Genomic DNA, 26,313 nt, shown 5'->3' on the forward strand with positions numbered 1-26,313 from the left:
AGCTTAACTTTTCAGCTTTATATGACAGATTTACACCACTCAAATAACTCTGTAAGCTGACATCAAAAGTAAAGGTAACTCAACCATGGTCAAACAAAAGTCTCAAATATCTGAATACTGAGCAGAAAAACTAGGCTACTCTGTGACAAGCCAACACCAGTTTTTAGAAGGATCTTGTCATTAAAGAGTCATTGTGTTTTCTGACATGTTGTGACACTGTAGCACGTCTCGGTGACAAGTTGACATGCAAAAGCAGGGCACGTTTCAATATCGAAACGTGTCTATCACAATACTACCCCTATTAAATGATGACTAAACTCAACCTTCCGCCTCAACTTTCTCAAAATAGTCATGAAAAACAATACCTCAAAATATTACAATCTGCATTTCAACTCAAACGCTACCTTCAGATTAGATTTTTGATCTCACAGATTAGATTTTTGATCCTCACAGATTTTTGAAATTCAAAAGAGTATTGACATATCATTTCACTTTCTGCACTGCTAGTATCATGATGCTAGTTTCCTAAACCCTCCCCCAATCTGCAATTGGTCAATTTAAACAGCTAGTCCCGCCCCAAAACTTACACCATTGGCTGAGTCACTGTTGCAATGTCGCATTGGACAGGATTCTCAAACAAAGTTTCGATAGCACCACAGTATTTGCACGTTTCGTCGAATCAACCTAAATGTGTTTTAGATAATTCTGACTGTGAAGTATATATCCGTGGAATATCCATCAGATTTGTCAAACAAACTGATGCCCCGCCTCTAAAATCACACCATTGGCTGAGCTACTGTTGCTATGTCAGGCTGGTCAGAATTCACAAGCAAAGCAATGTTTTGAAAGCACTAGTGTTTAAATATCTCAGACGAAATAACCTAAATGTGGAATTCTTCAAGTCGACATTAAATCAAAATGGACAAATCTTTATTTTTTTATGGAAAATTGCAGTACTTATTTAAAATTATTTATCATTGCACATTATTTGGTTTAAATTGTGCGCCTTATAATCTTTAATCAAAATAACTTTCCCTCCCTCTTGCAGCAACATCTGATGTGTTTACTGGCGCGAGAGTGGGACAACCTGTCACAAACATGAAATCCACCAATAGCAAGCCACAACCATTCAATCAATTCCCAATGGACAAAATCAAGTCCTGCCCTACATTTCTTCTTGTTGAAGAAGCCGTTTCACAATAGGGAAGAAAAGACTATCACAACTTCCATTTCATGTGACTTTAAACTAGAATAGGTAGCATATTAACATTTCAAGTGTTTAAAAATTACATACTTCACCTTTATGATCTACTATAGCAATGGTGTTATGAAATCCAGCGCTGAGAGTGATTCCCCAAACCGGTAATGGCAGAGGATAAAAAAGATGAATGGTATGCTGAATTGGCTCGGATCATGCATTGAATTCCAGGACCTTCATCCTTGCTGAATGACAAAATGACAGTTAAAAGAGATGAGTCAAATGAACATGGACATTTAGGGATGGCAGCCATGTATGGTATTCACCACAAAAAAAGGATGAGGTGGAATTCCTCAGGAATCATAAATAAAACAGTGAATAGGTTTTGGATGTCTTTTGTCTCGGTAAAGCCTTTGAGTGTTATCATAATGTATGAATGGTGAACAGTCAAAGCCCCAAATGAACAGATATAGCTGCAAGTTAATCGGTTTTCCACCTTTGTCTGACAAGGTTTTTGTAATGATGTGTGACTAGAAAAAGAAATAACCACACAATCTATTTTAATCCATTCAGATGGTGTTGGAGAGCTTTAGTTAAAAAGTATGGTTTGAACAAGATAAATATCTGTTCTGGTTATACTGTATCATCTCCTGTATCCTATTTGATGGATGATATCTGAGATTCATTTTTCAGCTTTATTCATTGGAAACAAAATGGCTCTGCAATGCAATTGTGTGGAAAGAGCCAATAATGAAGCTGAACTCAATTAATCATTCAACCATAACGATGGAGATCATGAGAGCATTTTGTTAAATAACATAACTCAAATAATGCATAGTGTTTGACCGCTTAATTTCTCAACCACCTCGTAAACAAGTGTTTGATGTGAGAACGAGTGTCTATAAAACAGTCAGAGTATGCTGACGTTAAATGAGCTACAGATTGAAAAGCGTAGGATTTCTCCTCTCTTTAAATACAGAAGACTACATTAATGCTGCCTATAGGGACGGGCTATATATCTGACATCTCTCAATATGTTGCTTCAATTATGCATGAGCGTGGTGAAAAAATTTAAATTTACTTCTATAAACAGGATCTGCAATTCTTTGTCCTCCATGCCAAACAGGAGATAAGCACCATTCAGCTCAGTAAATATTCATCACTGTGCTTGTTGTTTCTGTGGATAGGATTAGGCACAGCATATTAACTGCCCCTTGGGGTAAAGGAACGATCAAGGCGGATGGCTTGTCAACGTCTGAGATTGTCTTATTTCAAACATACAAAGTCACTTATGAGAAACCGGAGTTCGCTTCAATGCAACGCCAAATTTTTTTTATAAAATCATGTTTGATCATAAATGCATACAAACATATAAACATATTATGCAATATAAGGTATTATGCATTACGCCCCTTGTTCAGAGTATAGGACAGTGACTTAAAGGACCAATAATGTCACATTTGCCCCTATTTGGGTGTGAGCAAAAACACGCCGTTTTTGTGTGTGTCCCTTTAAATGCAAATAAGCTGCAGCTCCCGGCCTCCTTTCCAGAAGAGGGCGGAGCTTTAACAGCTCGCGCTTCGGTTGCTCAACAACAACAAAGCTGGAGAATCTCACGCAGCCAAAATGAGGATTGTCAGTAATGGTGTTCAACCTTACATTGTTCAAACCGGAGTCAGACACTAATGGAGAGACTTTTAGAAATTTATGTAGTTGCTGTGGAGTTGATTCAACTCATCGACTAGCATGTGCTGTCATGTTAATCTTTTTGCAAATTCAGCGTTGAATTGACCCTCGTTTGTGAAGCAGTCCAGCGTAAAATGACGGCATGGTAACAATATTCTACTACAACAACTCTTCCTCTTCTCTAAAGCAGCCCAACATGGCCTCACCCCCTTTGTTGTGTGTTCTTGGGGTGGGGTTTATGTAAATTTCATGTAAATTTCGGGAAGAAGCTCGATGTAGTCCCTACCAGCCGTTTGTTGTAGTCCTTAAACAGCGAATTTTTAAAAATCGTAACTTTGCAGATGTTGTTTATGCTTAAACATCAACATTACACACTAACTAAAGTGAAATCATAATCAACCACCTCTTTAAACTGAGCCTAGATCTATCTTTCCCGTTCTTTAAGAGCAGCGCAGTGAGCGCACTGCTTATTGGCCAGACTGAATATCATATGTGTGTTTACTTATTTATTCTTTATTGCCTTAATTCAGAGTGAGCTTCATCAATTATACAATGCCTTTCATGGTTTTGCTTCATGTTTTAATGCATTATACACTTATGCAGGTGCATTATGATGAATAATATCCACAATGAACGAAGCTAATCATGCTATCAATTTGTTTCCAATACATATTTTATTTAAAGACTCATTTGTAGAGCAAATAAAGAAAAGAACAAAAATGTTGTAGAATTACTTTTAGCCTGCAGCACACAACACATATTTGTGCATTTTAATATTGTATGTAATTTTTAAATCTCTAAAGGCAGAGTTTAAATATTTAATGCTGGATTCATAAGAACTATGTTCTGGTGCACTGAATTATGTCTGAGAGTTGCCATCTGAAATTACATAGTACAAATGAAGTAAGCATATAAAATTCCTCATTGTGTAGAATTAAGGATCAAATTGCAAGTATGCATGCATGTGAGGCAGAAAAACAACGGGAAACAAACTATACCCATAATCAACCCATAACAGTTTCCGATAGCATCTGACCTTCAGAACTTAACAGAAACTCTTTTCTGTGCTGAAAACCAAGCAAGCAGGAGCAAAGACATTAATATAACCTTTCAAGAGCTTCACATCCTGAGTAAAGTGGGCAGGTGAAACTCTGACAGGTGAATGTTTCTGGAGTAGACAGCCCAGGCAAGCCAGGCATTAAAGTGTCAGAACATTGCTGTACCAAACTATCATTCAATGGATAGGAGCACAAAGGCTCCATTAGATAGAATCTAGCATTAAGGGCTTGGTTGTCTTTTAATTTAACACAGTTCAACAGACAGGGTTAAAATCATTTGCTTCTAAAGGGCAGGAATGTTTTGTACAGTTTGTCAAAACATGATAGCTATGGGAACGCCGGAGCTGACTGCTTCCTATTAGTAGATTCAAAATGTTTTAGGAAAGATCCAGTGTGAGACTGTGTTCCTTTCACAAGGGTGCCAAAAATAGCATGATTGTGTGATCTTGATTTTATACAACAGAGTAACTAACATTTTAGGCACAATATTTCCATTCGCTTTGTCTTACTCAAATATTCACTCATGAAGTTTCATTCCAGAATGAATTAGCATGCTTTGAATGAGTCGAGTGAACAATTCAATGATTCACCCATAAAGACAGTTGCTGCATCCGAAATCATGTACTGTGTAGTAAGAGCTACATTTGGTTTGGAACTTACTTATATATACTAATATTCTATATAGTATGATTATGTGTTGTATGAATGAAATTTGGACGTGCTACATTGACTGCCATTCACAAATCCTCTCCTGTGGCCTTATCAGATAGTAAAGTGTCTGTCAGATGCACACTTAGCAGTACTTTAAACCTACTGTTTTATTAATACTATGAAACAGACATACTACTTGGCTCACATACTGTTTTTTTCACCTACTATGTAGTATGGAAGTAGGCATATTCGGATGCAGGGTTTCATTCCTAAATGAATCAGCATTCTGCGAATGAGTCGAGTGAACAATTCAATGGTTCACCCATAAAGACAGTCACTGCATCTGAAATCGCATACTGTATAGTAAGTACAACATTTGGTTTGGAACTCACCTATATACTAATACTCTATATACACTGGTATGAAAATGTGTTGTATGAATGAAATTTGGACGTTACATTGACTGCCATTCACAAATCCTCTCCTGTGGCCTCATCGGATAGTAAAGTGTCCATCAGATGCACACTTAGCAGTACTTTTCACCTACTGTTTTATGAATACTATGAAACGGACATACTACTTGGCTCGCATACTGTTTTTCACCTACTATGTAGTATGGAAGTAGGCATATTCGGATGCAGGGTTTCATCGCTAATGTTTATAAATGTTGTCGTGTAAATGTTTAGATTTTTTAATATACATCTACTATTTGCACTTCTGGTTAGATGCTAACTGTAATTCATTGGCTCTGTACTTGTACTCTGCACAATGACAATAAAGTTGAATCTGATCTGCTTTTGGACTAAATATTCTCGCTTTTACATTCCAAAGCACTTTTTCGTTTTTCTATAGGTGCGTCCCAATATGTGTATTCTATGCCATTTTTTAGTATAACAGAGTAAATAGTGTGTTCACACTGAAAATTCCAAGAAGAAAAAAATGCACTTTAAACACCCGAATGACGCACTTATTTAACCGAGTGTGGAACGTTGGACACTTCATGCACTCAACCTTATTTCATTCATACGGTAGAGTACACAGTGCATTGAATAAGATGCATGGTACATCATTTGGGATTATGTTTGACCTTTGCCCTTGGGTCTTGTGGATGACATGCCTTTACAAAATGTGGCGCTCAAATTAAAGTAAGTTTAACTTAAGAAACAGTGTCTGCATTTCACATTTTGAATGGATAAACACATTCTGTGTGAAAGTCTCCTAAGAACTGTTGTACAGTAACATTTCCTGCTCACCACTGCCAAACTGCATTACATTTTATTGCTATTTAATGTTAATGAAAAGTATAACAAACATCATATTATTGGTTTGAAATGAATTGAACTTATGCATCAAGGCTTGTATTAAGAATTTATTACTAAGCAAGACCTAAGTTGCAGACCTAATTGCGGGTTCTAGTAATGTTTGTACTTACTTGTATTTTCTTCCAAACTGTAAGCAGTAAGGAGATGTCCACCCTGCTCTTTGTAGCTGATTCATACCACAAGTTATCAAATGGTGAGCTCATTTGGCATTAAGCCTTGGAATAGGGTGACATTTCAGGGCTTTTTCCTAGACATCCACTTCCATTTAGCATCTAAGAGGACTGGAGCTTACATCAGCATTGTTCTACCCCTCGAGTGGGGCCGCTGTCCAAGATGAGACAGTGCAACAGGGGAAAAAAACAACCGGAATTTGTACATCTCAATGCCTAAAAGACTTAATTTTTGTGTAGAGTGAGAGAAAGAGCACACGATACGTTCATCCTGGAGATGTGCTCTGTGTGAAGATTACCTCAGAGAAACCATCAAAGAACTGTCAGGCTACTTTGTGTGTCTAATATTAACATTCCTAAATATAATGTCTGTCTGTCATTGAAGTCTTATTTAAAAATACATCAAATAAGAGTTGTGGCTCTTTTCCTTTCCTTTCGAGCGGGTTTCAGGTAGACAGTGAATAATTCATAGCTCTGTCCAAGCAAAACTACAACGATATCCACATTAAAGGCCTGGAAAACATCCTTCTACTGCATGTGTTCAAAAAATACTTTCTAAGGTATTAATAAAATCAGTTTTGATTTGGTTCATAGAAAGCAAATTCCTTTAAAGAGGAACTATTACGCTTTTTCACATGTTCAACTTTCTTTAGTTTGCAATGTCGCTGTTTGAGAATGTTTGAAAAGATCTGCAAAGTTACAAAGCACAAAGTTGACCAATCGCAACACACTGCTCCAGCTGACCAATCAGAGCACACTGTGCTTTTCAGAAGGAGGGGCTTCATAGAGACAGGAACTAACCAGAGCGTTACTGACAGACTGGGAAGAGAGGAGCTGCAACAATGGAGAATATGTGAAAAATAAGGTGTTTTTTGAACATCCAAAGATGTATAAGATTTTATTTATTTCCATGACATCCGACCTATTACTCCCTTTTTCAAAATCTTGATTTTGCCCTCTACTAGAATATGTTTAACCTATTCTAGTAGAGGCCACAAACAAAATCAACACTTTAAAAAGGGAATAATAGGTCCCCTTTAACATTGATATTAGGTATTTACAGTCAGTTGCTAAAATCTGTGGTTTTATGTCTAATCTCTAAGCAGCTCTTTGTTGCATGTCTTTGGTGAAATTAAATTATCAGGGCAAGAGGATACAGTAAAACCTCAATTACTATTAAACTGTAATCACATTCGCTAAACATAGCAGTGGGAGCAAAAACAGATAGAGGGAGTAATTCTCACTTCACTCCTTATATCATGATGAATGTATCATAGGCTGCCTGCACTCATGTGAAGGAAAACACCAAAGGCAGTGAACGTCTGTGGCATATGGCACGGCAGCCTGTGTAATAATTCATTGAGGTCTTTAAGAGGTCTGTATGATCATGCCATTTAGCGAGACTGCTATTTTCTTAAAGAATTATGCAGAGACAGCTAGAAGCATACAATATATAATATATGCAAGTTTTATGTATCGATCAATCTATCTATCTATCTATCTAGATAGATAGATAGATAGATAGATAGATAGATAGATAGATAGATAGATAGATAAAAGTTGCATATAATATATAATGTTTGCTTCTCACATTGCACAATGAAAGAAAAAACAAACAGGTTACATATTTTAAGAACTACGGACCTGTTAAAAAGTTTTGGTCATTTCTTATCTTGCCTAGGGCATCAAGTAAGCCAGGACTGTCACTGGTGCCCCGTCACAAAAACAGGTGGATAAAGCCCCTGGCAAGAAGTAAGCCATTTGTAGACTGACTTCCCAGAAGAGACTACACACTGTGGCTTGGTAAAACTTGCAAAAATTGGCTTGTTTGTTTGAGTGCTCTAACATGTCAACTTATGGCTCAAATAATAGTTTGAAATTGGTGGCAGGACTACCTGTTTGGCTAAACAAATGGCATACAGGAGGTGGCGCAGAATTTGTGTAAATCGTACATTAATATTCTTACAAAATTGTCTGCCTTAGTTCAATGGAGCAATTTAAAGAGGACCCTTTTTCAAAGTCTTGATTTTGTTTTTGGGCTCTACTAGAATAGGTTTTCATGCTTGAATGTTCAAAAACACATTTGCTTTCCCTTATTTGTCATTGCTGCAGCTCCTCTCCTCCCAGTGTGTCAGTAACGCTCTGTTTAGTTCCTGTCTCTATGAAGCCCCTCCTTCTTAAAAGCACAATGTGCTCTGATTGGTCGACTGGAGCAGTGTGTCGTGATTGGTCAAGCACTTTGAGCGTGTTTGGGAAATGTCCCACCTCTTACCATAACTGTCAGTTTCATCACACTACTAACTAACTCAACCAGGCCCCGCCCCTTTATTCTGCATATGCCTTGGGTGGGAATTATTTAGTCCTCTTTAAGAACCGATTCATAAATGATTATCACAGAAATCCTTTTATTCTTTGAATACAGCCTATTTCAATTCTGTTTGGTGCTGCTATTGGTGTAGAACATGTTGCAGCGTTGACTCACAAACTAATTTCTCACTTTGTGTGTAAGTGAGATGCTGAGAGACCTGAGAAAGTTGCTAATAACGTCTGTGCAATGGCTCAATCTGCACTGAAGAACTTCAAACCATGGAAGCTGAAATTCTCAGGGTATCAGCTGTACTTTTGAACCCCTGCATGAGCTCAATGCAGCAGTCTCCTCTGATGCAGGTATTCACCTCCCCGTTCTGGCAGGGCTCCAGTCTGAGATCATCCAATATGGTCAGTGCTGCACTCCATTGCTGTACTTATGTGATAAATGGGCTTCGTCCATCATCAAAATGACAGTTACACATAGCAATTGAATTCAGGGGAATTACATACTGTCCTACAGAGTGTGGTGAGATCATTAAAACCACAGCATTAATCAACATCATTATGGCTGCATGATCTAAAGTAAATGGAATACAGATACAGTAACGTGGCATCTTACGTTCGTATGAATTTGTCTTTATCTAAATCAGTGGTTCTCAAACTTTTCAGGTGGCAGTTGACTTTCAATTGGAGTTTGAGAACCAGTTGTGTGAGAAAAACAGAAAGTAGGTTACATGATGCAGTACTGTTGATTATTGCAATTTCTAGAACTATCTATATTTGTTTTTTCTTAATGTTTTCTGTCCTGAATATACAATCATTTTGCACAATCTCTTGAGGAACCCTTAAGGTGCTACTAAAGGAGCATTTTCTGCACTCGAAATAGGCAGTTACGTGACCAATATTTCATTTCAAAAGACAGTGACGCACATTTGCGTCAGAGAAGACTCTCAGAATATCTTAGGCTGATTATCTGCAGGTGAAATAGACAACAATAATCAGTATAATCATCAAACTACATTTGTGCTGCTTATTCACTTAGATGGAACACAAAGACTTGAGAAAGAACGAAACACTGCTTTCACTGCCGTTAGTTTTAGACCTTTTTTCTCTTTGACCTGAAAACAGGTCATTTTATTATGTTTCCATTACTACAGGACAGAAGAATATAAGAACATGTCAAACTTGTGATTTTGTAACTAGGCACACAAATGAATTTTATGAAGACTTAATAACTGTGAGACTTTCCCAAGCCCAAAATCTCAAATGATAGGATACGAATAACAATTCATTATATATATATATATATATATATATATATATATATATATATTACACACATACATACACATACAATACTGTATGTAATTAATTATTTCTGGATGTTAACAAATCAGCAATGGCAACATTAAATAAAATAAAACATTAAGTGAGAGTTTGGTCACAAAAAAGGGTAATTAAACTACTAATTATTTTCACTACAACAGCTGCACTGTATTTGCAATCTCCAGATGAAGAAGTACATTACACTGCATTAATCAGATAATCTGCGCTAAAGACAACATAAGGGAAAGACAGTGAGATATCATTAGCATATGAAAGTGTCAAGGGGCTAGAAAATGTGGCAACGGCAGCGCCCACTCGGCAAAAAAAACAACAGCAGATTAAATAGACTTCCATCAAACCAGGAGTCTAGAAGCCAAATCCCCTTTACCCAGAAACACCCTTTCATTATCTGTCAAGAATGTAACCATAATATCTCTATAGCAGTGTTATCATTTACTAAAACTATTAAAAGCACTTTATTTCGAAAGTCCACTTTAGACACTCTGCTAACTGTAAGTTACTTTACAACTGCATGTCAATTTTTTGAGGAAAACGTTCCAGGATTTTTCTCCATATAGTGGACTTCAACAGGGACCAACAGGTTGAAGGTCCAAATTGCAGTTTCAGTGCAACTTCAAAGGACTCTACACGATCACAGACGAGGAATAAAGGTCTTATCTAGGGAAACGATCGGTCATTTTCTAAATGATCATCTTTCACTGCTCTGCGATGCACCACGCATTACGTAATCATGTTATAAAGGTCACGCATGACGTAGGCGGAAGAAGTGTTTACAAAGTGAACGTGCAAAGACTAAGTCAAACGGTCTTTACAAAAAAAAGGTAAAACAACGATGTTGGACGATTTGAAGTTGGAGGAGAAAATGAGATGGAGTTTACTTCCGCCTACATCACGCGTGACCTTTCCAACGTGATTACGTAATGTGTGGCACATCGACGAGCATTTGTGATTAAAAAGTATATATATATATATATATATATATTTTTTTTTTTTTAGAAAATGGCCGATCGTTTTGCTAGATAAGACTCTTATTCCTCGTCTGGGATCATGTAGAGCCCTTTGAAGCTGCAATTTGGACATTCAACCTGTTGGTCCCTGTTGAAGTCCACTATATGGAGAAAGATCCTGGAATGTTTTCCTCAAAAAACTTAATTTCTTTTCAACTGAAGAAAGAAAGACATGAACATCTTGGATGACATGGGGGTGAATAAATTATCAGGACATTTTCATTCTGAAGTGAACTAATGAATAATACTAAAATAACACTACTCTATAATCTTCATCAGATAGTTGAATCACCAATGTTGGGTCAAACGAAAAAAGATCATAGACTTGTCCATTTTTATTTTTTTGGTCAGACATGACAGGGTCCTCATGGCCTTAAATTGTGCAGTTAGAGACAGATTCTCTAAAGCAATCAAGTCAGTGCATAAGCAGTCCCTGGCAAGAGCATTGCGTTAAAGAAGGGTGCGGGTGTCAGCTCCAATTTCGGCAGGGCTGCTCAAAGTGGTGTGGGATTGATCAGGGATTTACGTAGTTAAGCAGGTGGTCCCTATGGTTGTCAAAGCCAGACAGGAAGAGGGAAGGAGAGGCACGACTGCTGCAGCCCACAGCAAGTCTGAACTCGTTAATAAAAAAAGACCCTGTCAAAATTAAAGTCTAGCACATCAAAAGCCAGTCATTAAGGCTCATAGCCTCAGCGTCAAATTATCAGCGTTTTAATGCTCCTTGAGGAATTCTATCCGACAAAGGATAATTTTAGCCATTCCACACTTCGCCTTGCTAAGTAGGATTGGTTTAGGAGCATAAGCACTAGTAAAGATCATCCAAAGCCATAAATACGCACATGCATTCATCAGCGATCGATTTGGTTAATTACTGACTTGCATTACAGTTCCAGCATTAGAGTATTTGTTTTTACGTCTCGCTACATGCTTGACCTTTAAAGGCACCGGTTTCCAGCTGAGGTACAGCGAAGGCATGCGATGACAAGAGGTAACTTCATTCGGCTTGAGCCATCGGAGCAAATACGAAGTTCAGTCACTGACCTAAATTATGCCATTTTACAGCTGTCTGATTAACAGAGCTACATTCCCTCAGCCGTGACATGACGGCCCATTTTGCTTGGATTTACCAGTTTGTTATCCTTGACCTCTGCAGAGGACTGAGCCCATCCACAAACATTTATTAGCAGCCAAAATTTACTGGACCAAATTAGCCCACTCAATATGTTAATAAAACATGTCGAGAGATCGCCTGGAAGAGGTCCAGATACGAAAATGGTTTGCCTCTTGATATAAAAAAAAAAGCAACATTGATTTTGCTGACTGCGTTAAGTAAAAGCTTTGTTGTCATTGCTCAGTTTCAAACACAGAAATGCTCAGGAAAATGTAAAAATGTCAATTCTCCAAGGGACTCTAACTGTCTAATGAGAATATTTTTTATGATAAACAAGTCCCGCAGCGTTGTGCAGCATGAGATTGGGTGTTGACCGTATTGTTTGGTAATGTCTGGGTAAGAGTTTTCACCCTGGCTAAATAAAAATCTCTGCGACTGTCGTTTCGGCTCGGCTACATGTGCAGCAGTTGCTGTCATGCCTATTTCACGCCTTGATACTACAGACTGGCCAACTGTGCCAAAGGCATCCGAGAATGGAGATATGCACAACCAAGCAATTTTGAGAAAAAATCTTGAAACTGAAGTTAGAAACAGCTGACAGAAACATTTGTTTCAGTCAATTCCAAAATACCACAATGCTGAATATGCAGTACTTATGCACATAGGTAACACTTTACAATAAGATTTAGTTTGTTAACATTAGTTGAACTAATGATGAACAATATGTCTGCAGCATTTATTAATCTTAGTTAATGGTAATCATAACATTTACTAACATATTTTTAAGATTAAAATTTTTATCAGTTAACATTAGTTAATGCACTGTGAACTAACATGAACATTTGTATTAACTAATAAATGCTTTAAGAATGTATTGCTCATTGTTAGTTTATGTTAGTTAATGCATTAACTAACGTTAACAAATGAGACCTTATTGTAATATATGTTATTTAAAAAAATAAACAAATCAGAAAAATATAATACATAAATAACATATACACACATACACATAGTGTGTGTGTATGTTATTGATGTATTTTTTGTTTTTTATATATATTTATTCAATCAAATCTCAGTAAAAATCAAAAATTATTCAGACATGTTTGATATTTTTGATATATTTTTACTAGTGGGTGCCGGACACTATAGTTCATTTATGTGAAGGATATCAAAATAAAGTAAACTTTGACATATTATACCCAAAAATTCTTCATACGGTGGACTACCAGTAAAATTAATAAAAATTTGGAACCAAAAATTATTCAGACACTTTGACCTGACCATGTTTTGCTTAAGTGTTATCTGACATAATTAAGATTAATTTTTTCTGACACAGTTTAACTCTGAGATCTTGTCATATTTTATTACCATTTTTTTTTAAACTATAGTGAATAAACTGAATTAATGAATGAAATGTTCAAAGTGTCTGAATACATTTTGGTTTGACTGTATATATATAAATCATCAACAACAATACTACTACTACTACTACTAATAATAATTGTGCACAGGGGGAAAAAAAGAAGAAAAAAAAACAAAAAAAAAAACGGATTTAACCCAGAGCATCCATAATGCAATTAGAAGTGGAAATGAAAAGTGCCAGTGGGCCACAAATATTCTTGAGAGCTTTTTATATCTCCACTCCTGCATTCAGAGATGCATACATTACAGAATTTTAGCATAACATTGACATTTGCGGAAGCAGTATTTCTAAAGGTCTCCTGACTTAAGGTTTAAAACCCCCTCCCTCCTAATCTAAAATTAATGGTCACTGTAAATTGTCACGCAAAATAATTCCAGAGCTGCTTTTATGTAAAAATCTCCCATCTCCTTTGCTCATAAAAGGGGAAAAGGGCAGATACCATCTAACACAAAGATTCACTTTCGTCAAGGTAGGAAATTAAGAATGCTCTGTGATATTTTTATGAATATTCAACAACTAAATGCACTAATACAGACACGAAACCCAACATGCATTACAAAATGAACTAAAGTGCATTTAACGTGAAATGAAAATGCTACGGTACTGTATGCACTTCCACACTTAATCAACGAAATATTCAATAACAAAACCACATCATCACACATCAGACATAAAAGCGCCATTGTTCCTTTAAGAAAGTGCCAGATGACAAGTGCAGCAAACACAGTGGTCTGCTCCTCCATACCCCACTGCATTCTGGGCCAGGTTGAGGCTCCACATTTTAGTACCTCAGGCTATTTTCTATTCAAGCACAGTTGGCTTTGCAATTTGTGTCCAACCAAAGCAAGCATGATCCAGACGCTGTCATTTCCCCCTTTCTATTAAACACGCTGGAGCAGAAACTGGCGCAGGCTGTCTATGGAGAGATTCTTATTTGAGAATGGTCATGGCTAATGCACTTTATAATTGGTCTGAACATGGGACCATAAATCTTGATCCATTCGCAACAAACACGCAGAGTCCTGACTCATCTTTAAGGCAGAAAAACAATAGTGTGGGCCAGTAAAGTGAGCTGAATGATGAAAGGAAATCAAAACCTGATTGAAAAAGTCAAAAAGATGCAAAAGGACCCTTACGGTGCTTTAAATGAAAGAATGGAAGATAGAAATATGAGGATAGGAAATATAAGAGCTGACAAGAGCGAACATGTGATGTGATTCTAATGTTCAAGTGGCCTCAGAATGAAAGGCTGCGCCATTTCTAATCAAAATAACCTAGTACTTATACGCCGATATAGCCACTCGTCCATATCTTCGTCCATGCATGCGCAAGCATCCGCAAGGACAAAAGAACACAGGAAAACATCAAAGACTCATGCAGGGAAACAGAATGCACAAACACACACACACGCTTGCAGTGTATCGGTCATGCACGTCACATGTAGAACCGTCTGGCTGCTTGCTTACCTCTGCAGATGGGCACTGGGAAGTCCCATACGGCGGCATTGCCAGCATTGGTCACACAGGTGAGCTGAGGATGGCCGTCCAGCACATAGCCGGTTACACAGCTGTAGCGGATCTTGTCGCCTACATTAAAGCGCGTCCCATACAGGATGCCTTTGGGCGGGACGCCGGGGTTCCCACAAGAACTGCTCTGCAATTCTAAAAGGGGAAAAAAAAATAATTCACTTTTAGCACTGTATGCATGATAAGGAAAATTATGTCGTACATATAGACTGAAAAATTATATATAATAGGTTATATATATTTTATTTTATTTTATTTTATTTTTTCACTGAGAAAGTCTTGGCACAGGAAGATTTCTCATGGTGAGTCAGACCAGTTCTCCACCATACATTTAAGAATGTAAACAAGTTTTTCCTCGTAATTCACAGTGAATAAAAATTATTCCTGGCATCATTTCCAAGCCACACAGACAAGCCAAGGGCTACGGGTGCAAAAGCACAACATTTTATTTGAATTATTTGCTATTTAATCACCAAATCAAGCTTCATGTCCTGGTTGGATCTGAACCAAGGGCAGAGCGGTAGCACTTAGAAATGAATGTGGCCCAGGGACTAGTTTGGGAAATAAAGAGAGAGGTACATTGATTGTGCTGTTACACACGGCTTGGGCGGCAGACGTCTTGCTAGCAGGAGGCCATGAATTCACCGCTGACTTTTAGAAGGTTTAGACAGACAGTTCTAACAACAGAGGCCTATTTAAGCTTTTCATGCTGTTGTTTATAGACCTTAAACTGGACTTCTTATTGTGTCTTTATTTCTGAAGACCCAACAAGCATTTCAAAGGAAACTAAAGTGTACTAACCACTGTGAATATAAAATAAGTAACTCCATTTTTTCCCCCAGATTTTATGAATTACTATTGATTATGCCAAGAATAGTAACAAACAGAGGATCTATCGAGCAAGATTAATTACTTCATTACATCAGACAATACAGCAAGAACATTACCCACACAAAGGAAAACAAAATGTCTAGACTTACAAAAATGGTTCTGACGCAATTGCCACATGTTAAGATGTCATCTTTTAATTCATTTTCATCCTTTTTTACTTGAACAAATACTAATAATAATCTTTTACTGTTCTTCCTGAGGCTTTGGTTTTGATCTGTACTTTTTTGTGATCACAAATGCTCAGCAAGTTATGGATTTCTACCTAAAAGTCTCCCTCGTAATGATGTCTGGAGCTTCAAAAATGTAGAATATAATCCATAATGCAGCTAGTGTTTCTTAATGACTGACATAAATAACATAAAAAGCCAATACATCTTTAAATGAACATATCAGACTTCTAGTTTTCTCAAATAATGAGCTACACGAGCTACAATGATGCACTGGACTCCTGGAAAAAGACATGAGACACACACTCCAACCGCTGAACGGAGTCCATGTCCTTGCTTCTTCACTTGGCAACTCCCCTTGTTTAATATCCCTAATTACCTCCATCTCAGAGCGGGTGGAAGAGGATGAATTAAAAGATGAACATGCCCTTCGCTTGTCAAGACGCCGGCCCCTGATCTCAGGATGCTATAGCTGGATAATTTAAAGATCTTAGAGCTGATGGTTGGTTTGTAAATTGCACGATAAGAAGCACAGAACTATGAGAACATCTCTCTGCATGCTAATCGTGTTGATTATAACCTGCTGACGCCCCATTCACATTTGAGAAATGAGAGTTTCGGGAACAAGCATCCAACCGCCAACACCGCATTGGATATGAAAAAGCGTCACATTGGAAGGATTAAATAAAAAAGGATAAATGTGATAATCTTGTGTCAGCAGAACAGGCATTCAAAGCCCTTGAGGGCTGTCAATTTTGCCATTTAGAGTGGTGATGGATCACTCGCGTTTGTCATTGAGGCCGACGGGAATATCAATGAAACGAAAATGAGAGATCCGGTACATCAGCGGAAAAGACAACAAAAACCAGCCAACTGTCCAATCCATGCTCTGTCATTTTAAGTGAGTGTCTCTGTGTTGGTCACAATACATAAGAAGTCTGTACACAAAATGTTTTTTAAAAGTACTCGCATTTTTTCCCACCGTCATTCCAGCTCATCCTCATATCCTAATGGGAGATGCCATATTGGGATCATGTTACCAGTTAAAAATAAATACAAATAAAAATATAATAATGCATGATTTATTAATCTTGGTTAATGTTAATTTCTATATATACATTTTTAACATTTGTATTAATTATTATTATTATGAACAAGCATAAGTTAACAATAAATGTATAAATGTACTATTTATAAACAGATGAATAAATGCTGTAAAAATTTGGAGAATGATAAAAATATATTACTTCTGTTAGTATATAATACTAATAATAATAATAATAATAATAATAAATTACATAAAAATTGTACAATAATAAAAATGCACTTTCAATTTGTACAACAAAAATAAAATAATAAAATAGAGTACATTTATTATACAATTTATACAGAATACATTAATAATAATAATAATAATAATAATAACAATAAATTCTGTACAAGTTGTATAATAAACATACATTATTTTATAATAATAATAAATTATATACAAATTGTATTATAAAATGCACTATTTTAAATGGTATACAACAAAACAATAATATAAAATAATAAAAATAATAAAAAATAATGTATGCTTATTATTATATAATATTGTACAGAATGTAATTATAAATTCTGTACAAACTGTATAATAAACATACACTATTTTATAATAATAATAACAACAACAACAACAACAACAACAACAATAAATTCTATACAAATTGTATTATAAAATGCACTATTTTAAATAGCATATAAAACAATAATATAAAATAATAAAAACTATGTATGCGTATTATTATACAATATTGTGCAGAACGTAATAATAATAATAATAATAATAATAATAAAAATACATTCTGTACATATAGTATAATAATAATAATAATAATAATAATAATAATAATAATAAGCTCAGTGTGCCTTACAAAACACTAACATAAAAAAACAAACACAAAAAACAAAGCAAAAAGCATAAATCAAACATGTACCCATGTATTAAAGGCACCATAAGAATGAAGGAGTCAACAGGACAGTCCAGAATGAGCACGAGGTCCAAACAAGCACTGCCTGCTGGAGCGATGAAACAAACAGCCATGACAAAATACCTCCGCCCGGCGTCTGCCTCAACACATCACCACTTCTGTTATCAAGAAAACATGCTTTCATAAGTTATTTCCTGTCCATAATCACATTTTTGAAAAATATTTATTAAAATAGTGCAAACTGTCTCTCCCCGGCTTCATATTTGCATAAAGCCTAAGCCATCCGACTGAATTCCAGGATGATTTAGCAAAGGTTACAAATCTTGCAGTAATCTTGCGATAAGTCAGTGTGACACAGACACGCCCCGGGGAGAGTCTGGCCTTCTCCAGGGGTCTGAGATCTGCTCTCAGGAGCAGTGACAGGGGGATAACATCTAAGCCTGTTAATGCCCTTCACTGGCCCATCACCATCCTCTCTTCAGCTCTCTTAAAGAGTTTCTGTAAAAGATCACTGCTGCCCTTCAAACCGCTGCCATCGTCAGATTCAGTGTCAGGTTCACTTAGAAGTCGCCTCTAAGGAAGCAGCACAGAGTCGTCTGGTTTCCTCACGAAACTGATTCAGGAGAACTGATTTGATATTAGACCTTCTACTAACTATGAGTAATTTTGCAACTATGTCAACTTGCAGTCATTAGAGTATTAGCAGACTGTCTGTTTAATATTATTATTATTTTGATTCCCCTGATAAAATTCGCATTCCAGGGGCTAAATATCATGTTATTTGGGGTCGCTTCAACCTGTGGTCATGAAAAACAACCCACGGCAACAGTGTTAAAGTAGCCCAATTCCGCGGGGAAACTGTACGTACATGTCAACTTATTCTACTGACCTGAACCCTAACCCAAATGCTGGGTCATTTTATCAGTAGCCCCTCACTGCAGAACACATGAGATCCAGGGGGCGGAGACCGGTAGGTTTAGGGATATGTAAAGTGGGAGGAGTTGGATCTAGATCCCCGCCCCCTGGATCTTGTGTTCTGCAGTGAGGAGCATCTCCATTTTATTGGGTTATTTTTAATATTTTTACCCAGTGTTGGGTAGTTTTTCTGTAACTCAGCCGCTGGGTCATTTTTACTGTCAATACAAGTGATGAACTCACATGCCTACCCAGCGCTGGGTCAGTTCAACCCATTGTTGGGTAGTAATACAAACCTTAATTTCATTCAGGAATATCCCCTCATACACCTCATAAAAAAATGCTGGGTTAAAACAACCCAAGTTGTGTTAAATATGGACAAACTCAGCGATTGGGTTGTTTTAACTCAGTGGTTGGGTTAAATGTTTGCCCAAATTGCTGGTCAGTTTTATTTAACCCAACTATTGTTTAAAAATGACTATACGTCTGGCTTAAAATGAACCCAAAATGGTTGGAAATTAAAAATCAGACACATAATTACTAGAGGCAACAATAATAATCAAAAGGTGAACATTTATTAATAAGCAATTTAATAAATGTTTATTGTTTAGTTATTATTCATTAAACTGATTAATAAATGTTCATTTATTAAACATATTAATAAATGCTAATTTCAAACATACAGTACTTTGGGTTCATTTTAAGCAAGAAATACAGTCATTTTTAAACAATAGTTGGGTTAAATAAAACTACCCAGCAGGTTGGGCAAACATTTAGCCCAATCGCTGGATTAAAACAACCCAATTGCTGGGTTTGTACATTTTCAACCCAACTTGGGTTGTTTTTAACCCGGCATTTTTTAGAGTGTAAAGGACTGTTCCTGTCCTACATATATACATATAACAGAGATTTTAGAGTGCATTTTTATTATTTAAATTGAAAAACCCAGCACTGTCAAACCCAGCAAATGGGTTAATGTATAAAACCCAACAAGCTGCAGTAAAAATAACCCAGCATGTGTTCTGTCCAATATTTACCCAGCGTTGGGTTGCCAAATAACCCAAAAATGGTTGTTTTTAACCCAGCAAGAGTTAGATGACATGTAGTTGCAAAGTTACTTATAGTTAGTAGAATGTCTAAAGTGGACTATTGAAATAAAGTGTAAGTAATTTTGATAAAACCAAGTGTCACATTCAAAGGCACGTATCATTCAAGCAATCTGTACAAATTCATATTCATAGAACGAACAGCAAGTTCCTCAGTTCTGAATGGCTAAGAAGCTCTCAAAAGGGCTATAATGAGAAAGTGCCAGAAACACTATTCTTTCATCGTTTCTAGTGATCTCACAAAGACACCGCAGCACAGGTATCAGTTCCTTCTGTTCTGTTTTATTAAGAAACTTCCCCACAGAGATGCAAAGCACAGAAAATGTTAGCAATGTCACATTTTGGGGCGTCTCTCACAGCAAGTGTGTAGTCATGTAAAATTAAACAATTTGGAGAAACTCAGCCAAAGCTATAGATTACAAGGAAAGAGCGATTTATTATCTGTGGCAGCGGTATTCATGCGCACAGCCCCTCCGGCGTTTATTTTCTTTAGCAAGTTTGCTTGAGCTGCTGAAACACTTTGAGGATTCAACACAGAAAATCTTAGTGACTTTCAAGGCAAAAAGTCTTTAGAGAACAGATTTTTTTTTGATTAATATTTCATCAACAGTGAGGACAATTCGTAAGATTTAAACCCCTGAAATGTAGAAGTGGGAGACGTTCCAGGATTTTACAACAAATTGAGGCTATGCTGGTATCCTGAGCTTCAAGACTCAACTTTAGGTTGGGAGATGGGTTTTAAACTGTAGAATTGGCTGGCTCTCTTATCAGCGGACCTTCGTTCGGGCTGGTCATTCATCACCATCCTGCTGCTTTAGACATGTAGCGCTGGGGCTGGACCTTGCAGCGCCGACTCAAGAGTGACAGGGCATTTCCTGCCCTCAATGTTCCATCTTTTGTACTAGCTAATATGTGGTCTATCGATTGCATTTGTAAAAAAGCTGGATGTACTTTCAGATGTTTTTTTTTTTTCCCAAAAGGAAAGCAAAAATCTCCAGTAGTGGGTGGACAGCAAAGCGCTAGAAGAAAGTGACTTATTCTTTCTCATCTTTAAATAGAGAATCAGCACAATGTTTCTATATAAGCTACTGGATATTGAGTATTATTGGATTTTAAGATGATTAAATATAGGCTGCAACTATTAATGCACTTTCTTCTAAAGTTTGTTGTTGTTGTTGTTGTTCCTGTTTAGTGTGTTTAAATAGCATTACTAAAAGGAAGTGCAAAATAATGACTTTTTCATAGCACCAGTTTTATTTTAGTTTTATTATAGTTTTATTAATATTTTAACTTAGATTTTATTTTTATATTTTTAGTTTTCATGATAATATTTCATATTTTTTTTTAGTAATTTCTTTATGTGCTTTTGTTTGCTATTCAAGTTTAATTTATTTTTATTTCAGTTTTAGTTTAATTTTTATTTATTTCCAGTAATTAATTTTAGTGCACGGTTTTCAACTAATAATTATTTCAACTAATAATATTTTATTTTATTTTATTTTATTTTATTTATTTTAATTAATAAAAATGTTTTTAATAGTTTTAGTTAATGTGCAACAGTTAAAACATGGGAAATAGATTTTTAACAAAACCTTTAAAGACAGACCCACATTATGTCAACTTAGTTTTAAAATATATATTTATATATATTTATTTATATATATAATCAACATTTTTAATTACATATTTTATATTTCTCCATCATTTTTAATTCAATTATACTGCTTCATGGGATTCAGGATAAAGCCGTTAAGTACACAGTCCTGTACCCTTGTATTTTTGTCAGATTTTCAAATACTTTTTTTTGCTTTAAATCAAGCCTACGCTTTAACATAAACTTTTTTGAAATCCCTATGGGAGAAATGAATGGAAAAAAATAATTAAGCTGAAAAAGTTCCACTCTATAACCCTAACACACCCCTTCAGCTGCTACTGGTCAGAAACACTGAAGCCCCGCCCCAAACTCATGCCATTGGTTGAACCACTGTTGCTATGCCTGGCTGGTTGGGATTCTCTAACAAACTGAGAAATGTTTTGATAGAGCCAGAGTCTTTATACTTTTCAGGCTGTCTCTGCATATTAAGCTGGGATAGTGGGTATTTTAAAGGAATATTACAGGTTCAGTATAAGTTAAGCTCAATCGACAGCACTTGTCAACAAAAATTAACTTCCACCAGTCCTTTCTTTTCTTTAAAATAAGCAAAAATCTGGGTTACAGTGAGGCACTTGCTGTGGACGTGACTTGGTTCAATCCGTAAACGGATTCAATAGAATAGCCAGAAGATGTGCATAGTAAATAGTTCACTCAGAAATAAAAAAAATCACTCATAATTTACTCACTGTCATGTTGTTCCAAACCTGTATGACTTTCTTTTTCTGCAGAAAAAAAATGATTTTTATACTGTACAAACTTTATATTCTATCCCCCTACACTACCCCTACCCATCACAGAAAACTTTCTGCATTTTTAGATTTTCAAAACACTTCATTTAGTATGATTTATAAGCTGTTTCACACAAGCAAAATGTCAATTTCATGAAAAATAAACATGCTAACAAGATAACTGTTCTGCCACTGTCATCTGCATCACATTATTTATTAAAAAAAAAAAAAAAAAAAAAAAAAAGAGGAAAGCTGATATCACAGATTTTATAATTTTTTTTCTAATTACCCAAGTGTCCTCTAAAGAATTACTCATGCGTGCTAAAATTGAGAAGGCAATTTTCACAAACAGCTGTCTTCTCCCATCAGCACATGGAGGTTCAGCAGAGAGCTTTATGATATCCTCCAGCCCTTTGTGCGACAAGGTCCAAGAAGATTCAACTTCAACATGACGATGCCATGTGAGAAAAACAAACATCTCATCCCTCCGGAGGAAGAGTCTGTCATCCTGCAGCTTAAGATGAGCAGAAAACAACTTAAAGCTTTCCAGAGGCGTATGACCCGAGAGGCCCTGCCGCTGCCCACCGCATTAGCATCCCAATTTGGTTTCAATACAGCCCAAGACTGGTGCCGAAGGGGCGACTTTATTACAATGTGTTGCGACCTCGGCTCAATGCTCTCTTGCTTATAAATTATTCCCCTTTCGAGGCAGAGAAGCAAGGAGCCGATCCACTTACAATCCCTCAGGAATAATAAAATCCTTAAACCCATTTCCATCTACCAGCAAGCAGCAATGAGTGTGTTGATCTCGCCGTTCAATTCTGGAAGATCTGTAATGGGGATATTCTCTTTTCATTATCATAATTATGACTAGGGATGTATGATATATCAGCCATAATATCGGTATCGGCCAATATATGTTATTTTTAATGTTAAAGTTATTGGCCCAATAAGAAAATTAGGCATATATATTAAAGCAGATAAATAATGGATTATTTCCTTCAGCTGAGACGCTTCAGATGCGCACTGTTCACCATGATGGTTTTGAATTGCTTGAAATATAATTGAAATCACTTCAAAAAGAAAATACAGTTAAGTGCAACATGTACAGTGCAAGTCTGTCATATAAGCTACATAAAATTATAATTAGGACATTATAATTGTGTGCTTGGGACATGGGTTTTAATGGTGAGTTATTTGTTTTTGTAATCAGGATCTCAAAAATTATATAACAATTTGGATTTAGATTTATCGGCCAATATATTGGTTATCGGCTTTCAAATATATAAGCAATATCACACAAGTAGCCATGCGATATTGCTCTATATCAGCACGGCTGTGATTCGGCTGTAGGTAATCACAACCGTGCTGATATACAGCCATATAGCACAGCTACGAGTGTGATATTGCGATCATACAACAGTTCGATGGCACAAGTGTGTAAATAAATAAGAAACAACAACGGATTGTCTTTAAAAACCCTCTTTTGTGAGGAACTACTTCCTTCCGCCACGGATTCAAATCTTTCCAAAATGACAGTTTAACAATTGAGCCCAAGCCTCTGTTACTAATTCTAAAATGTCACTTTAGAACTAGCAATGAACGAAAGCTGAATCACTTCATTAAAGCTCATTGTAATATGAAGAGTAGAGTATAATGAGAGAGAGATCGATTAAGTGAGTGTATTACCTGCATCTAGCTGATATTCTTCAGGTCAATCGTATATTCATAATCACAGTGTCCGCTGAGGATATCTTTGTCTTTGTCCTTTTAAGATTTAAGAAGATTTCCCATGACAGCGGTAGTCATAACATTTGTCAGTTGTGTTTTGTAAGATGTTGTTTAAAGTAAAAACAACGTCCTTATTTCCTTATTTCAGTCCATTTCAATATAAAAGTCTTTGCAACTGACTCACTCACTGATAAAGACAGTCTTTGCCGCCATCTACTGGTGTATTAATGTAACTTTCACTGAAGTTGAAATCACTAAAGGACTCTTTCTCAATACCAAAAAAATATGGCATATTACTTATATGCAATATTATTTATTGAACAATAATATTTAAATTAACAACAATAGCCATTATAACAGTAGAAGAAGTAAAATAGGAAATAAACACAAACAAACAGTTCAGTCAAACATAAAAAAGCAGCGCTCTAGTTAGTACAGGGTTTAATTTCAATGTAAATATTAAGTTATGAAACTTAATACAGCCCTTAAGCCAATTCTATTAGCTCTGGAACAAGTAATAGATTAATAAGACCAAAGATTGCCCGTTTGATGTACACAAAACGAATTGTACCTCATGTTTAAACACTATCTACATAAAAGCCAGCGGCAAATTCCCGAAGGACTGGCCGAGATGAAGCTGTTCTCGGTGGGTACATGAGTGCTGCATGGCCGCTGATGGCCTGGAGCTCACATCTCCGAAAGCGTTTAAACAAATTGTAAAATAGACGCTATATGTTTACATATAAATCACATATCTGAGGTCTAAACAACTACATTCTAACCTAAAAAACTATTAAAACTACATTCTGTTACAAAATAACAGTAGTATCTATAAAAATATGGTGATTTTGCTCATCCGCCATGACATTCGCTGTGAGAATGCTGACAGCGGAGTGATTCAAACGGTGAAATGGCTTAACATGGTAGAATATCGCATGGCTGGAAAGACCTCTCAGCCAATCAGATTCGAGAACCTGTTGTATAAAAAGAATTATTGGTTATCGTAATCGGCCAAAATTTTTCATATTGGTGCATCCCTAATTATGACTGCATGGCTAGAAGGGATGGATTTCTTTGTCTCCCGCTGGACATGGCATGGCATTCACAGAGCTGAGATGGAGGGTGTAAATCTTCAGTTTTGTGACACTATTTCCTCCACATTTGTCCCTAGATAAAAGAAAATTATAGGCATAGCTTCCTACCAAGCAGACATAGTGTGGAGAGAAAAGAAAAAAGAGGCCTAGCGGGCATACTTTCAATCATACTTTATTATTGAGACGGATGATACAACAAACTGGAAAGAGAAAAAATAAAGAGGTCACTTAAAGTCTGACCAAAACCATCAAGGCCTTTGGTAAAGCATTGGTGTTCTGGAGGAGAGCACCACAAGATGATTCATATCACAAGCTAATGTTTTGAAAAAAGGCCAATTCACGGTACACGCTCAGATGCCCTGCCTGACAATTGATCATCTCAGCGGTCTTTAGGGGTCATAACGCTTTCAAAATGACCTAATTTAAAGCAAATGCACCTCTCTGAACTATCTAACTTCAATGTTGCCGGCTTGATAAGAGAAGCCATGGACAATGTGGCGTGTCAAAGGTTACGAATGGGAGAGCATAACGGACAGAAATGAAAGCCTATTGTGGTTGATTGTTTGTGTATTTATACACACAAGACCTTGGTTGGATTATGAAGAACATGCGTCATATAGAATACCGCTCTCATCTATTCCAATCCATCATGGCTAAACCAAAGCTTTACACACTTTGATCATCTGCCTTGTGAGATCACAGGAACCAAAGGTAAGATTGCTCTTGTAAATAAATCCAAACAAAAGATGAAAGGGGTGGCCGGAGACTATGAATATGTTCATTATTCGCCCCCACCTCACCTCCCATCCCTGCAATCCGCCAGCAGCTGTGTACAGCAATAAGCTCAGCAGATGCTTTCATAAACTTTGATGGAAATCTGACCTTGCTACTTTAATGTCATCAGCGGAACCTAAAGATCAGCCATGGCTCGATTGTGTATCGATCGCGGGCCTGCTCTGGTATGGGAGGGCTGTGCTCGCAGGTGCGGGCTAAAGGAGACAGACTGCAAACTAATGGCTCCCACCATCAGCGGCCCATCTTCAGCACAGAGCCATTTCCTTTGATTCTCATCAAAAAGGACTCCAGCTGCCTTTTGATCAGGCCCCGATAAGGACGCCCCAGCTTACCTCCTCTTACTAATTGAGGAGCTTTTTGTGCTCTGTGTAGGTGTAATTAATTAAATTGGGTTATTAATTATTGTTGCTGGTCTGAGAGCGTCCGTCGGAACAGCAAACATTTTTCTATTTC

At 36.6% G+C, this 26,313-nt stretch overlaps 1 protein-coding gene across 1 annotated transcript in view; it reads right to left on the reverse strand.

Annotated features, from left to right (window-relative positions):
• The window catches only part of csmd3b (CUB and Sushi multiple domains 3b), a 484,809-nt gene that overhangs the window by 310,981 nt on the left and 147,515 nt on the right, over positions 1-26,313 (reverse strand). The window contains 1 exon segment of the mRNA XM_051873165.1: positions 14,750-14,944. Coding sequence (XP_051729125.1) covers positions 14,750-14,944 — 195 coding nt within the window.

This window comes from Ctenopharyngodon idella, chromosome 19, assembly GCF_019924925.1.
Source record: "Ctenopharyngodon idella isolate HZGC_01 chromosome 19, HZGC01, whole genome shotgun sequence".
Lineage (NCBI taxonomy): Eukaryota > Metazoa > Chordata > Actinopteri > Cypriniformes > Xenocyprididae > Ctenopharyngodon > Ctenopharyngodon idella.